The following is a 13,712-nucleotide window of genomic DNA, read 5'->3' as shown; positions in this document are numbered from 1 at the left end:
GTCATGATCTCATGGTTCATGAGTTCAAGCCCTGCATTCAGGCTCTGTGTTCACTGCACAGAGCCTGCTTCGGATCCTCTATCTCCCTCTTTCTGGCCTTCTCCGGTCATGCTGTCTCTCTCAAAAATAAATGAACATTAAAAAAAATTCCAAAGTTCTAATTCAAACATCACTTATAAAATATTTCTATTTTAGGTCTATTTATTATAGAAAATAATTATGCCACAACGTACCGTATAATATACCACGCTTAAAAAGAAATTATGCGACTACCTATCTCTCTCTCTTTTTTTTAAAGTTTATTTATTTTTGAGACAGAGACAGTGTGAGTCGGGGAGGGGGCAGAGAGAGAGGGGGAGAGAGAATCCCAAGCAGGCTCTGGGTCATCACAGGGCCTGATGTGGGGCTGGAGCCCACAAAGCCGTGAGATCATGACCTGAGCTGAAACAAAGAGTCAGGCACTTAACTGACTGACCCAGCAGGTGCCCTGGGACTACCCATCTCTTAACTAACACCACTCAATTAATGTCTGGAGCAGAAGAAGAAGTTTTTATTGTTCTTCCTATTCACACATGTGAATTTCTGGAAAGTGTGGTACTGAATGGCTCTGACTTGGTCATTCTTCAAGTTCAGGCCTCCCCAGGCTTATTAAGATTAAACTGATCAAGGAACTATACACTACCATTTATCTGTATGAACTAGGATTTTTTCCCCTCAAAATTGCTCATCAAAACAAAGAAAACAAACCAGTAATTAACAGGATATTTTATATAATCCCAGATTTCAGATATTTTTATTCATCCACACAGCTTTGCTCTTCTTATGAACTGATTTCAAATAAAAAACTGCTATATACTTAAACTGATAAAATGAATTTAAACTGATAAAGCACTGCTTTTGTTTTATATTTCTTCGATACCAGAATTCTTCATAAACTCATTTTTAAAAGTTTCCCTGCTAAAAATGTTTAAAACCACTAACTTAGACTTCTGGATCATTTCTTTCTCTTGAATACCTTCCTGCCCTATGGTTTTATCCACTAAATAACTGCACAGGCTGGTTTTCCAGAACACCACCAGAACAACACATAATTCCCTTCCATCATCAATGACAATTTTATCGTCACGTACCGCTGGCCCCCAGGACATCTGCAGTAGCCCAGGTACTGAGTTTCCCAGGGACTCTGCAATGTGAAATATACTACCCAGGGCTCAAAACTCCTACTATGTTAATAGTGAAATTTCTAATCCAGGGGGGGTGTGGATTCGGGACTGAAGGCAGGACCCCGGTGCCCCTTCAATTATTTCTCAGCTAGCAGGGGAGTCGAAAGCTGACGGCGTGGACACACTTCTGCTGCTTGAGGTCTCCCTGCTTTGCCTGGAGAGGTGCTCTACAAGCAGAGACCGAGATCTGAAAGTGAACGCTGAGAAGCAGAAGGTGCTTTACCTGTTCTTTTGAACTGTGTTGGCAAATATCCGGTCTTCGTATCTCTGTCGAGCAGCATTGCCACCAAACCCAAGAAATGTGGCCACGTAGACCCGGTACACATGCTCAGTTTGGTGAACATCACATCCCAAGTTAAATTCAGCCAACAAGTTCTTAGCGACTTCTTCCTGCAGATGCAAGGATAAAAAACTTTAATATTTTAGGCAATACCATAACAATTACCTCCTGTGAAAAAGATCTATAAAGATTCTCATCTAAAAGCAGCAAAAGCTTCTGCTTCTGCGTTTCCCAAGGACCCTTCTAAGCATCCCTCTGAATTCAATATGACAATTCTGACTTAGGAAATTCCAGATGTGCTGCACATCTGTGATACCATTACTTTCTGTAAAGGGATGTGAGCGATGTAGTTCACATCCCCCAATCTAGAAAACCTACTTATGGAAGCCTATGCTTTAGGAATAATTCTAACCGTTGAAAAGTCTCTAGACACAAATATGACCTCAGCGATTCTGTGAGAGAAAAAAACTGGGTGTCATCTAAATCTACAACCTCAAAGGGGTTTCATCAATTATGGTAATATTTTATGGAGGAACATGCATACGCCCTATTCAATAAGCGATGCAAAATTGTATAAACAGTAATGTTATAACAACCGTATTTTAAAAAACTATAAAGAGGAAAAAAATGAAAAGAAATACAAAATGGTAACAATGGGTTGTTTTGGGTGATGCATACACAGAAAACTTTTAGCCCTGAGTTTTCAGTATTTTTTCCAAACCTGCTATGTTATTTGTTTTTGTTTTGTTTTTGCTTTATCTTGAGGAGGAAAACATGACTTTTAACAGAGTGCAATAGTTTCTAGGGCCTGCCTGGATGAGAAGTAGGAAACACAAATTGTAATACTTGAATTTACAAAGCATTTTTCTTAAGAGCTTAATAAATATACCAGTAACATTTAGTGAGTGAACACTGGGTGCCTGGCAGTACGTTAGATATACTATCTGCACTGAGCATTTCAGCTTTATAATAAGCCCACGTGAGAGGTACTTGCATTCACATTTACAGATGAAGAACCAAGTTCAAAGAACTTAAGTGACGTGCATCAGGTCACACAACTAGTGAGGCCAGCCTGACGAGGGAGCCTAGACTTGTCCAGCTGCAGCCTTTTTAAACCACTACACTATAGGATGGGAAAGTGCAGGAAACCAGGCTTTGGTGGAAATTTATAGCTGGGTGGAAACAGAATCGCAAAGACATGTAGCAATTCAGGAACACATGTAGAAACCTTTCTGGTGCTCACTATACAAGGCTGCCCAGCCTACTGGGGAACTACAGGCAGTGACTGAGAGCCACAAAGGGCATGGAGAGAAACAGAGGAACCCTGTTCAGAAATGTGCAAGCAGTGCATTCAAACCTCAGTCCTTTCCAGAAAAGTCAAAAGCTGTCTGAGCCTTATAAAAAAAAAAAAAAAGAAAAAAAAAAAAGAAAAGCAGCACGTTCCCCAACTATAACTTAAGAAATATGATGCCATTACATTAAGTTTTACAATATCTGTTGAGAAAAGAAGTGATTGAAGAGAAAATACAAACAAAAATTCAAGCATGTAACTGACATTTATACCAAACAAAAACTGTGAAGTTCAGAAAACAAACCAGCCGACTTCAATGAACAAACACAAACGGAAGTTTGCTTGGCTTCCTCCTGACTCCTTTCTCCTGGGTCGGGAAGGTGGGACCTCAGCAAGCATAGTAAGGGTGTGTTCAGACTCAGGAAACAAAACAAAAATGGATGGAGACATGTTAAAGGAAAACCAAAGCAAACAGAAGAAAATTTGACAGATAATAACCTGCTGTGAGGAGGCAAAGCTTACAGTTTTGGGAACTTCGTACGCTATCTGGGTCGACACGCCTCCCATGTCGAGAATACCGGCTGTCCTTTTACGGAGAATGGCTTCCCTGCTTTCACTGCCAGGAATGTTAACCTCCACAACTGCCTCCTCATCTGCAAAGAACAAAAACAGCCACCGGAACAGAACAAATCCAGAGCACTGAGACCCCGTGAAGAGTCCCCTTGTTTTCATGGTACTTTCAAGCCTAACTAGGCAAATACAATCCACTCCTCCCACCTGAAGTCAAGGTAATGGTGTGAAACGTTAGCCCCCCTCTCTGCTCCTACACACTCAGTTGTGTCACAAGCCTTCGCTCCTTTTCTATCCTTTGGATTAGATGGAACAGCCATCATTTTCAGTCAGACACATTAGTTGGAAACATGATACTTACCATCTTCAATATGCTCGAATCGTCCAAGGACAAAATTAATGCCAATCCAAGCATACACACCTACAGACATTTCACAGGGTGAAGAGAAGAAGAATAAAGTTTTAAGATACTTGGTACAACTCTTATCGATGCAGTCCGTGCAAACAACTCATTTACTTTACTCCCTGACAACCTGGGAAAACATCATCTGAAATAACGCATGCCTGTTGATGTATTTTATGTTTTCCTGGTGTTTTTCTGATACCCCTCAACTTTAAAATTTACGGTTTCATATTAATTACACAGGTAAAGATGTAATTCCCTCAGTGCTAGTTTTCTTTTGAAACTGTTTTGAAATAACGGAGTTTTCACTTTATCAAGTTAAACCTATCAATCGCAAGGTTCTAAAAACAAAGTAACTTTGACTCTTCCTGTTCCTTTGTCTCTCATTGCCACTCAGTTGCCGCACCTGATTTCCCTTTCTACAACATTCCCTATCCAGGCTTTACCCATTTTCATTTCCACCTGGATTTAAGGCGTCACAGAGACCTAGTCATTCCGCCTGCCCTCCTCCTCCACTCCAACCAACTCTATTCTCTGCTACTGGTCTGACCCCCAGAACAAAGGCCGAACTCCACTGCCCCACGGCCTCACAATCCGAGACCCGTCCAGCTTTTTGTTTTTACTGACGAGAAATGACACGTAACATTGTGTAAGTCTGAGGTGTACAGTGTGTTACTTTGATACATTTATACACTGTCCTATGACTGCCCTTGTAATGATACTTTCACATTACATAGTTATAGTACAGCATTACTGTCTATACTCCTTATACTGTACCTTAGAACTCTATGGCTTATTTATTACTTGTTATAATAAGTTTGCATCCTTAAATACCATCAATCTTATCTCCCCTTGCCCTGGTAACCACCATTTTACTGTTTTTTTATGGGCTTTTTAAAAAGCCTTAAAAAAAGTTTATTTATTTTGAGAGAGACAGGGAGAGAGTGGGGGGGAGGGGCAGAGAGAGAGGGAGAGAGAGAATTGTCAGCAGGCTCCACACTGTCAGCACAGAGCCCAACGCAGGGCTCGAACCCATGAACTGTGAGATCATGACCTGAGCTGAAACCAAGAGGTGGACGCTTAACTGACTGAGCCACCCAGGCACCCCAGGTTTGACTTTTTCAGATTCCACGAGCAAGTGATATCAACAACTCCTATCTTTCTCTGTCTGACTTATCTCACTTAGCATACTGTGCCCAAGCTCCATCCATCCTGTCACAAATGGCGGGATTTCCTCTTTTCTTACGGCTGAATAATATTCCATTATGTATATGTACTACATCTTTTTTAACCATTCATCTGTTGATGGGCATTTGGGTTGTTTCTGTATCTTGGCTCCTTTAATTAATGCTGCGGTAAACATGGGAGTGCAGACATCCTGTTGAAATCCTGTTTTTGTTTCCTTTGGGTGTATACCCGGAAATGGATTGACTGGATTGTATCAACTAGTTCTAATTTTTTGAGGAACCTCCGTATGGTTTTCCATATTTCTTGGACCAATTTACATTCCTACCTACAAAGTATAAGGGTTACCTTTTCATCACATTCTTGCCAGCACCTGCAGACATCCTAACAGGTATGAGATGAAATTTCTTCGTGGTTTTGATTTGCATTTCCCTGATGATTAGGGATGCTGAGCATCTTTTCATGTGCCGTTTGGCCATTTTAATGTCCTCTCTGGAAAGTGTCTGTTTAGTTTTTTAATCAAAAATTTTTCTTAATTTTTTGGTTAAGTTGTATGAGATCTTTATATATGTTTGGGATATTAACCCCTTGTCCAGTATGTGCACATTTTTTTTTCCCATTCTGTAGGTTGTTTTTCATTTTGTTAATTGTTTCTTTTACTGTGCAGAAGCTTCTGAGTTTGATATAGTCTCATTTGCTGGTTTTTGCTTTTGCCATCATGTCCAAGAAATCACTAACATGACCAATACTGATGAGCTTCTTGCCTACATTTTCTTCTAGGAGTTTATGGTATCAAGTCTTAGGGATTTTCTTTGATTCATTTTGAATTCATCTTGGTGAGTGGTGTGAGACAGGGGTCCAATTTCATTGTTTGGCACGTGTTTCCCCAGTCTTCCCAGCACTGTTTGTTGAAGACACCATCCTTTCCACTACTGGGTGTTGGCTGTATATGCTGGGATTTAATTCTGGGCTCTCTATTCCGTTCCATCGGTCAACGTGTCTCTTTTTGTGCCAGTACGAAACTGTTTTCATTAACATTGCTTTGTACAATAGTTTGAAATTGGAAGCACGATACTTCCAGCTTTGTTCTTTTTCTCAGGATTGCCCTCGCTATTAGGGGTCTTTTCTGATACGAAATTTTAGGATTGCTTCGCCTATTTCTGTGAAAAATGCTTTTAGCATTTTGATGGGAATTGCACTAAATCTATAGATTGCTTTGAGTAGTATGTCAATTATAACAAGATTAATTCTTGCAACCCATGAATATGGGTTGTCTTTCAATTTGCCTTCTTCCATTTCTTCCAGCTAAGTCTTGTAGTTTTCATTGTAAAGATCTTCCATTTCCTTGGTTAAATTTATTTCTATTCTATTGTTTTTGATGCCACTGTGAACAGGATAGTTTTCTTTCTTTTTCAGATGCTTCATCATTAGTGTAAAGGAATGCAATTCACTTCTGTATGTTGGTTTTGTATCTTGCCACTTTATTGTAATTGTTGATCAAGTCAATGACATTTCCTGACTCTTTAGGATTTTCTATATATAAGATCATATCATCGGCAGATAGTGACAATTTTAGTTTTTCCTGATCTGGATGCATTTTCTTTCATTGTCTTGCCTAATTGCTCTAGCTAAGACTTCCAGTACTCATTGAATAGGAGTGGTGAGAGTAGGCATCCTTGTGTTGGTCTTGATCTTAAACGAAATGCTTTCAATTTCTCTCCACAGAGTCTAAGGTTAGCTGTCTGTCATATATGGCGTTTGTTATGTTGAGCTGTATTTCTTCTACACCCAATCTGTTAAGGATTTTCATGAAAGGATGTTATATTTGTCAAGTATTTTTCTGTCATGTTTTGAGATGATGCCATGATTTTTATTTTTCATTTTATTGATGTGATATAATTTATTGATTTGCGCATGCTGAAGCATGCTTCCATCTCAGTGATAAATTCTATTTGGTTATGACATATAATCCTTTTAATGTGTTTTTGAGTTCAGTTTGCTAGTATTTTGTTGAGAATTTTTACATCTATATTCATCAGGGATATTGGCCTACAGTTTTCTTGTGGCATTTTTATCTGGTTTTGGTATTAACATAATGCTGGCCTCACAGAATGAGTTTAGAAGTTTTCCCTCCTTCTTGATATTTTGGAAAAATTTGATGGGAATTGGTATTAATTCTTTAAATGTTATTCTCCAATGAAGCCATCTGGTCTTGGAGTTTTCTGTGTTGGGAGTTTTTTGATTACGGATTCAATCTCTTTACTCGTTATTGGTCTACTTAGATTTTCTATTTCTTCCTGATTCAGTCTTGGCAGGTTGTATGTTTTAAAAATGCATCCCTTTCTTCTATGTTACATACTTTATTGGTATAGAATTGTTCATAGTACAATTGAGCCTTGAACAGTACATAGTACAGTTGAGCCTTGAACAATGTGCGTGTCAGGTGCACTGACTCCCCAATAGTAAAAAATCCTTGTTAACTTTTGATTCCCTAAAAACTTGACTACTAACAGCTTACTGTTGATCAGAAGCATACTGATAAGTGTTGTTAAGAAGATCATAAGGAGAATATATGTATAGTATCGTACTGTATTTATGGAAAAAAGTCCACAAGTGGCCTTGTGCAGCTCAAACCCACGTTGTTCAACGGTCAGCTGCAGTCTCATGATCCTGTGGTGTCAGGTGTAATGTCTTCTCTTTCATTTTTAACTTGTCTTTTGTTTTAGTCTAGCTAAAGGTTTGTTACGTAGAACCAGCCCTTAGTTTCATTGATCCTTTCTACTGATTTTCTGTTTTCTATTTTATTTATTTCCACTCTGATCTTTATTATTTCCTTCCTTCTGCTAGCTGTGGGCCTCATTTGTTTTTTTTTAGTTCCTTGAAGTATAATGTTATATTGTTTGTTTGAGATCTAATTTCTTGATACATGCTTTTATTGCTACAAACTTTCAGAACTGCTTTTGCTATATCCCACAATATTTGCAATGTTCTATTTCCATTTGTTTTGAGATATTTTAATTTCCTTCTGAGATACTTCCTTTTGAGATACTTATAATTTCCTACTTTAATAATCTTCTTCTTTGATCCACTGGTTTAGAAGTGTGATGTTTAATTTCCACATATTTGTAGATTTCCTCACCATCCTCTTAATTTCTAGTTTCATACCACTGTGGTCAAAGACAGTTGGCATGACTTCAATCTACTTAAACTTGCTAAGATTTTCTCTGCATCCTGCCATATGATATACCCTGGAGAATGTTCCACGTGCACTTGGAAAGATGTGTATTTTGCTGCTTTAGGATGGAATGTTCTGTACAGGTCTATTAAGTCCATTCATGCTAACATGTGGTTCAATTCCAATGTTTCCTTGTTGATCCTGTCTGGATGATTCATCCATTGCAGATTCTGCAATCCCATCCATTATTGTTTTGTTCCCTATTTCTCTATTTGTTTAATATATCTTGATGCTTGGGTGTGGGGAGCATATACACTAATGTTGTATCTTCTTAATGTATTGGCCCATTTATCATTACAAAACGACCTTCTTTGTTTCTTGTTACCCTTTGGCCTTCAAGTCTATTTTGTCTGATATAAGTTTGGCTATGCCTGCCTTCTTTCGGTTTCCATTTGCTTGGAATATTGTCTTTTATCCTTTCACTTTGAGCCCATGTGTGTCTTCAAAACTACAAGTCTCCTGTAGGTGGCATAAAGTTGGGTCTTGTTTCTTTTTTAATCCAGCCATTCTATGACTTTTGATTGAGTTCAATCTGTTTACATTTAGGGTAGCTGTTGATATGTAAAGTTTTACTACTGCCATTTTATGTTTTGCCTTCTGTTCATTTTTTATTTAAAATATTTCTTTAAATGTTTATTTTTGAGAGACAGAGACACAGACAAACAGAGCGTAAGTGGGGAGAGGCAGAGAGAGAGAAGATACAGAATCTGAAGCAGGCTCCAGGCTCTGAGTTGTCAGCACAGAGCCCGATGCAGGGCTCGAACTCACAAACCATGAGATCGTGAGCTGAGCTGAAGTGCGACGCTTAACTCACTGAGCCATTCAGGCACCCCTGGTTATTAATATTTTTTATTTATTTATTTTTTTTTTGAGAAAGAGAGAAAGAGAGCAAGCAGGAGAGGGGCAGAGGGAGAATGAGAGAGAATCTCAAGCAGGCCCCACACTGTCAGTGTGGAGCCTGATGCAGGGCTCAAACTCATGAACTGTGAGATCATGACCTGAGCCAAAATCCAGAGGTGGACCCTTAACTGACTGACCCACCCAGGCACCCCTTGCCTTCTGGTTATTTTGTCTCTCCCTTTTTTTTCCCCTTCTGTTTATCTTTGTAAATTTGTGGTTTTCCATGGTTTCCATGATTTGCTCAGGCTCCCCCTTTATGTTTTGTGTGTCTCTGCTTTGATGTTTGCTTTGTGGTTACCATGAGGTTTACATAAAGCATCCCACAGACAGAACAGTCTTTTTTCTGATAGCAACTTCTCTTTGTTCACCTAAAAGTTTCCATCCTTTACCCTTCCCCTTTTATAGCTTTGATGTCACACATTTTTTTATGTTGATGTTGTCACCAAGCTGTAGTAGCTATAGTCATTTTTAATGCTCTTCTCCCTTTAAGCTTTATACTTGTTTTATGTACTATTCTAAAAAAGTCAGTTTTCTAATTCTATTTATCACCTTAATTAGGCTCCTGTGCGCTTTCATCTTTTCATTTCAGCTTGAGAAGCTCCTTTCAACATGTCTTAGAAGGTGGTCTGGAGGGGGTGAACTCCTCTAGCTTCTGTTTGTCTGGGAAAGCCTTTATTTCGCCTTATATATGAAGGATAACTTTGCCAGATACAGTATTCTTGGCTGGCAATTTGTGTTTTTCAATACTTTAAAATGTCATTCCATGCTCTCCTGGGCTACAGAGTTTCTGCTGACAAATCTGCTGATAACCTAATGAGACTTCCTTTGTAGGCTTTTTCCCCCGGCTTCCTTCAAAATAACTTATCACTGACTCTTGACAGTTTTAATGTGATGTCTCAGAGCGGGTCTTTTTGCACTGCTAGAGAAGCTGGTCTATTAGCTTCTTAGACTTGCGTATCCAGTTCTTTCTCTGGGCTTGGTAAGTTCTCTAGGACACCTCTTTAAATACGCTCTCTGCTCCCTTCTCCCGCTCTTCTCCTTCTGGGATCCCCTTTAATTTTGTTGGTTCTCCTAATGGGGGTCTGATAGTTCTTATAGGGTTCTTGCTCCTCTTCTACAGGAAACAGTTCTATCTCCCTGTCCTCAAGTTGCTTATTCTCTCCTCCATCTGCTCTATTTCCAATGTTTTTTAGTGCCTTCCTCATCTCATGTGTTGAATTCTTCAGCTCCACATTCTGTTTGGTTCTTTAGAATTTTAATCTCTTTGGTAAAGTACCCCTCCGTTGATTAATTTTATTCCTGAGATCACTGTACTGCTTCAGTTTTCTTGTAGCTCACTGGATTTCTTTATAATTGCTATTTAGAATTCTTTACCAGTTAGATTTGAATATTCTGTGCCTTTGGGTTCAGTTACTAGAAAATGGCCACGTTCTTTTGTGATACCGTATTAACGTGACTTTTCAACGTTTGATAAAAAGTGTTCAAGTAATGAACACCTTTCTTATTTGCGTATGGCTTTTTTCACTTTGAGTCTAACAGTTCCACAGGTTGGTAATTTAAAAAAGGATGACTGCAGAGTTGGTGGAGGTGTGTGCTTAGTACTTGGGGCTTTGAATGTGCCCACAGCCTGCTAGCGGATCCTCAAAAGGTTGGGGGTGGGGTGTTCCAGAGATCCATGGGCAATCCTCTTGCCAGAATCCTGGGGCAGACAGCGGCAAACACATTCCTTCCGTTCTCTGAGCCTTCCTTTTCCTTTCCCGCCTCCCAGAAAGATCAACAGGTCCTGCCGTGTGCTGTTAGGTAACCCCCCACTCACCGCCTTCACCCTCCACCTCCCCTGCTAGAAAATTCGTGTTGGTCCACTGCTGCCCCTGCCGCCACTTGCCTGGCCCCAGGGCTTCCTCTGAGATTCAAGCCACCCACGTTCAGATGGATGGGTCTCTTGGGTGGCCTTTAGCTGCGTTTTCTGGGTTATGGATGTCTGAGTAGTTGTAAATCAAATGGGAGAGAAAAAAGGAACAACTCATGCTGCCATGATGATGGGGCCACCAAGACCAGTCCCAACTTTTCGAATGACTACCACTTTTCCAAAGGGCCGTAAGCCATTCAAACTAAAATACTTTTCTTTCCCCATCCATCATGCAGCTTTTCTAACCTGTGTTGACTCAAATCATTTCTTCAGCCTGGAATGTGCTTCCTCTCTCAGACCCCCACCCTTACCGTGCTCCGGCATGCTTTTAACCATCCGTTGGGGCACAATTCAGATGTCATTTGCTCCATGAGGTCCCTGGTCACACACAAAAAAAACCGCCTCCCTCTTTCTTATACTTCTTCCCCACTCTCCTCATGGCACCTAAGAGTCTACCTCATATGGCGGCCAACTGTGTACCTCACTTGTCTGTAAATAGCTCAGTGGCAGTGTCTGAATTTCACCCAGTTTGTATTTTCTACAGTGCCTTTCACAGAGGAGGTATTTGCTGAAATGATAGATGATTTTGAAATAAATGCTTTTGGTCTCCATTTCTAGCAAGCTGTTCCCCAAATAATTTCATTGACTTGTCATTTCATTTTCAAGTTGAAGCATTTCTTTGAAAACAGAACTAATATTTTCTTAGTATATCAAAGTCAAGAATAATCTCCCTTTGTAGCAAGTAAATCAATAGAAAGCTCCAGTAACTCAGGAATTATCGTAACTCCATAAAACTGTATAACTTAGGCAAGGAACACAAACCTTTCCTATCAAAATGAGTCCAAAATATGTGTCCTAAATGCAGTGAACACAAACTAAGTTATTCTTTTAATGGCTTACTGTTTGGATAATAAAGACTGACGTATAAGAAACTAATTTTGCCATTTAAAGATACTATTTCCTGGGGCGCCTGGGTGGCTCAGTCGGTTAAGCGGCCGACTTCGGCTCAGGTCACGATCTCGTGGTCTGTGAGTTCGAGCCCCGCGTCGGGCTCTGTGCTGACCGCTCAGAGCCTGGAGCCTGTTTCAGATTCTGTGTCTCCCTCTCTCTCTGACCCTCCCCCGTTCATGCTCTGTCCCTCTCTGTCTCAAAAATAAACGTTAAAAAAAAAATAATAAAAAAAAAAATAATAAAGATACTATTTCCAGGCTATGATTTCCCAAATTTTAAGACATTAAAAGTAATTTAATAAAGCGTACACTGGGAAACACGGGGAAGATTTAAAGGAATAACTTCCCAAATTTCAAGTTGAAGACCAAGATACCAACCTTCTTGTTTCCCTGAAATTACTTCTGCATGAGAGTCAGAAAACAGAAAGTCAAAGTGCACGGGGATGTCGGTCAGAAGGTCTTCCAAGATGGCTTTCTGCTGGCTGTAAGACAAGCCCCAAATTTACAGATCAAGATGCATCCTACATTTTTTGTTTAAAAAAAAACAAACCAAACCAAACAAAAACTGTGGCTCTGGTACATCCTATAGGAAAACAGTAAATTTTAAAACCAAAGCAATTCATTAAAAAAACCTGTTTATTTTAGGAAGGAATTTCATGAGCTGTGTGGATTCTGTGATTCCTAGACATAAAAGTACAACCGCAACCCTTACACTTACGACATAGAAAATCTGGTTTTTTAATGACCACCTTATAGTTTACAGTTTATAGAAACACACAAGTACATTAAAAGACTTCTGGGGAGTTCCGGCTAAGGGAATAGTTCTGGTAATATTCCAAATGTGAAAAAGGGATTTTTAATGTTTTCCTTTTGGATAATAATGGTATGTGATGAGGGGCGCCTGGGTGGCTTGGTTGGTTAAGCGTCTGACTTCGGCTCAGGTCATGATCTCACAGTCCGTGAGTTTGAGCCCCACGTCAGGCTCTGTGCTGACAGCTCAGAGCCCGGAGCCTGTTTCAGATTCTGTGTCTCCCTCTCTCTCTGACCCTCCCCCGTTCATGCTCTGTCTCTCTCTGTCTCAAAAATAAATAAACGTTAAAAAAAAATTAAAAAAAAATAATAATGGTATGTGATGATACCATGTGATGATAATGGTAGAAGAGGAGAAGGAAAAGAGACAGGAGGGGGGAAGGGGAGAAAAATAAACTACCACCACCACCCACCCGGCCCTGGCCTCACGTGGAGGATCACCTTTCGGGAAGGATTCTCATTCCAGCTGTGCAGAGAATGTAGAGAGGCGTCTCTTTGTGTTTTGCCCGTGGTACATGCTCTGCAGCAAAGTTCAAGAGTGGAGAAATGTAATCACTGACTTTCTCCGGAGAGGTAGCAAATTCTGAAATGCCTACAGAAAAAGGACACTTCCATTACAAAGGAGATGGTTAACTAATAAGTTACATTTCTTCGATGTGGCTAATTTGAGAGAAATTCAAGCTACATACCACCTTCTCCTGGTTTTTTCCTATCTTTCTAGCAACAAGCTCTCTTCCTTAAATGATGGTGGTATTAAATTTCAGTCCTACGCTTTCTTCTCAGTCTCCAAAAAACTGAGACCCAGCTGAACAACTACTGTGTGTCAGACACTGGGATCACCTGCACACAAGCTCATGCCTGCCCTCGAGAACATGTTCCTGCTTTGCTCGGGCAAGTACACTCACTCCCATGGCTGCCACACCATCTATATGTCTCGGATCTCCAAGTGTCACCAG

The 13,712-nt window shown here is 40.0% G+C and overlaps 1 protein-coding gene across 5 annotated transcripts in view; it reads right to left on the bottom strand.

Moving 5' to 3' along the window:
* ENTPD4 (ectonucleoside triphosphate diphosphohydrolase 4) overlaps positions 1 to 13,712 on the bottom strand; it is a 34,127-nt gene that overhangs the window by 7,262 nt on the left and 13,153 nt on the right. For 3 of the 5 annotated variants that reach the window (XM_030312385.1, XM_030312384.1, XM_030312387.1), the window contains 5 exons: positions 13,198 to 13,348; positions 12,325 to 12,428; positions 3,726 to 3,785; positions 3,293 to 3,447; positions 1,447 to 1,613 (listed from right to left, as the gene is read on the bottom strand). In XM_030312385.1, the coding sequence (XP_030168245.1) occupies positions 1,447 to 1,613; positions 3,293 to 3,447; positions 3,726 to 3,785; positions 12,325 to 12,428; positions 13,198 to 13,348 (637 nt within the window). The remainder of the gene's footprint in view (positions 1 to 1,446; positions 1,614 to 3,292; positions 3,448 to 3,725; positions 3,786 to 12,324; positions 12,429 to 13,197; positions 13,349 to 13,712) is intronic. The other 2 variants (XM_030312386.1, XM_030312388.1) reach the window with 1 other exon arrangement.

The sequence above is a fragment of the Lynx canadensis genome, chromosome B1 (genome assembly GCF_007474595.2).
Source record: "Lynx canadensis isolate LIC74 chromosome B1, mLynCan4.pri.v2, whole genome shotgun sequence".
In the NCBI taxonomy this organism is placed as follows: Eukaryota; Metazoa; Chordata; class Mammalia; order Carnivora; family Felidae; genus Lynx; species Lynx canadensis.
The sequence above is the reverse complement of the archived record's forward strand: the minus strand, read 5'-3'. Positions and strand labels throughout refer to the sequence as shown.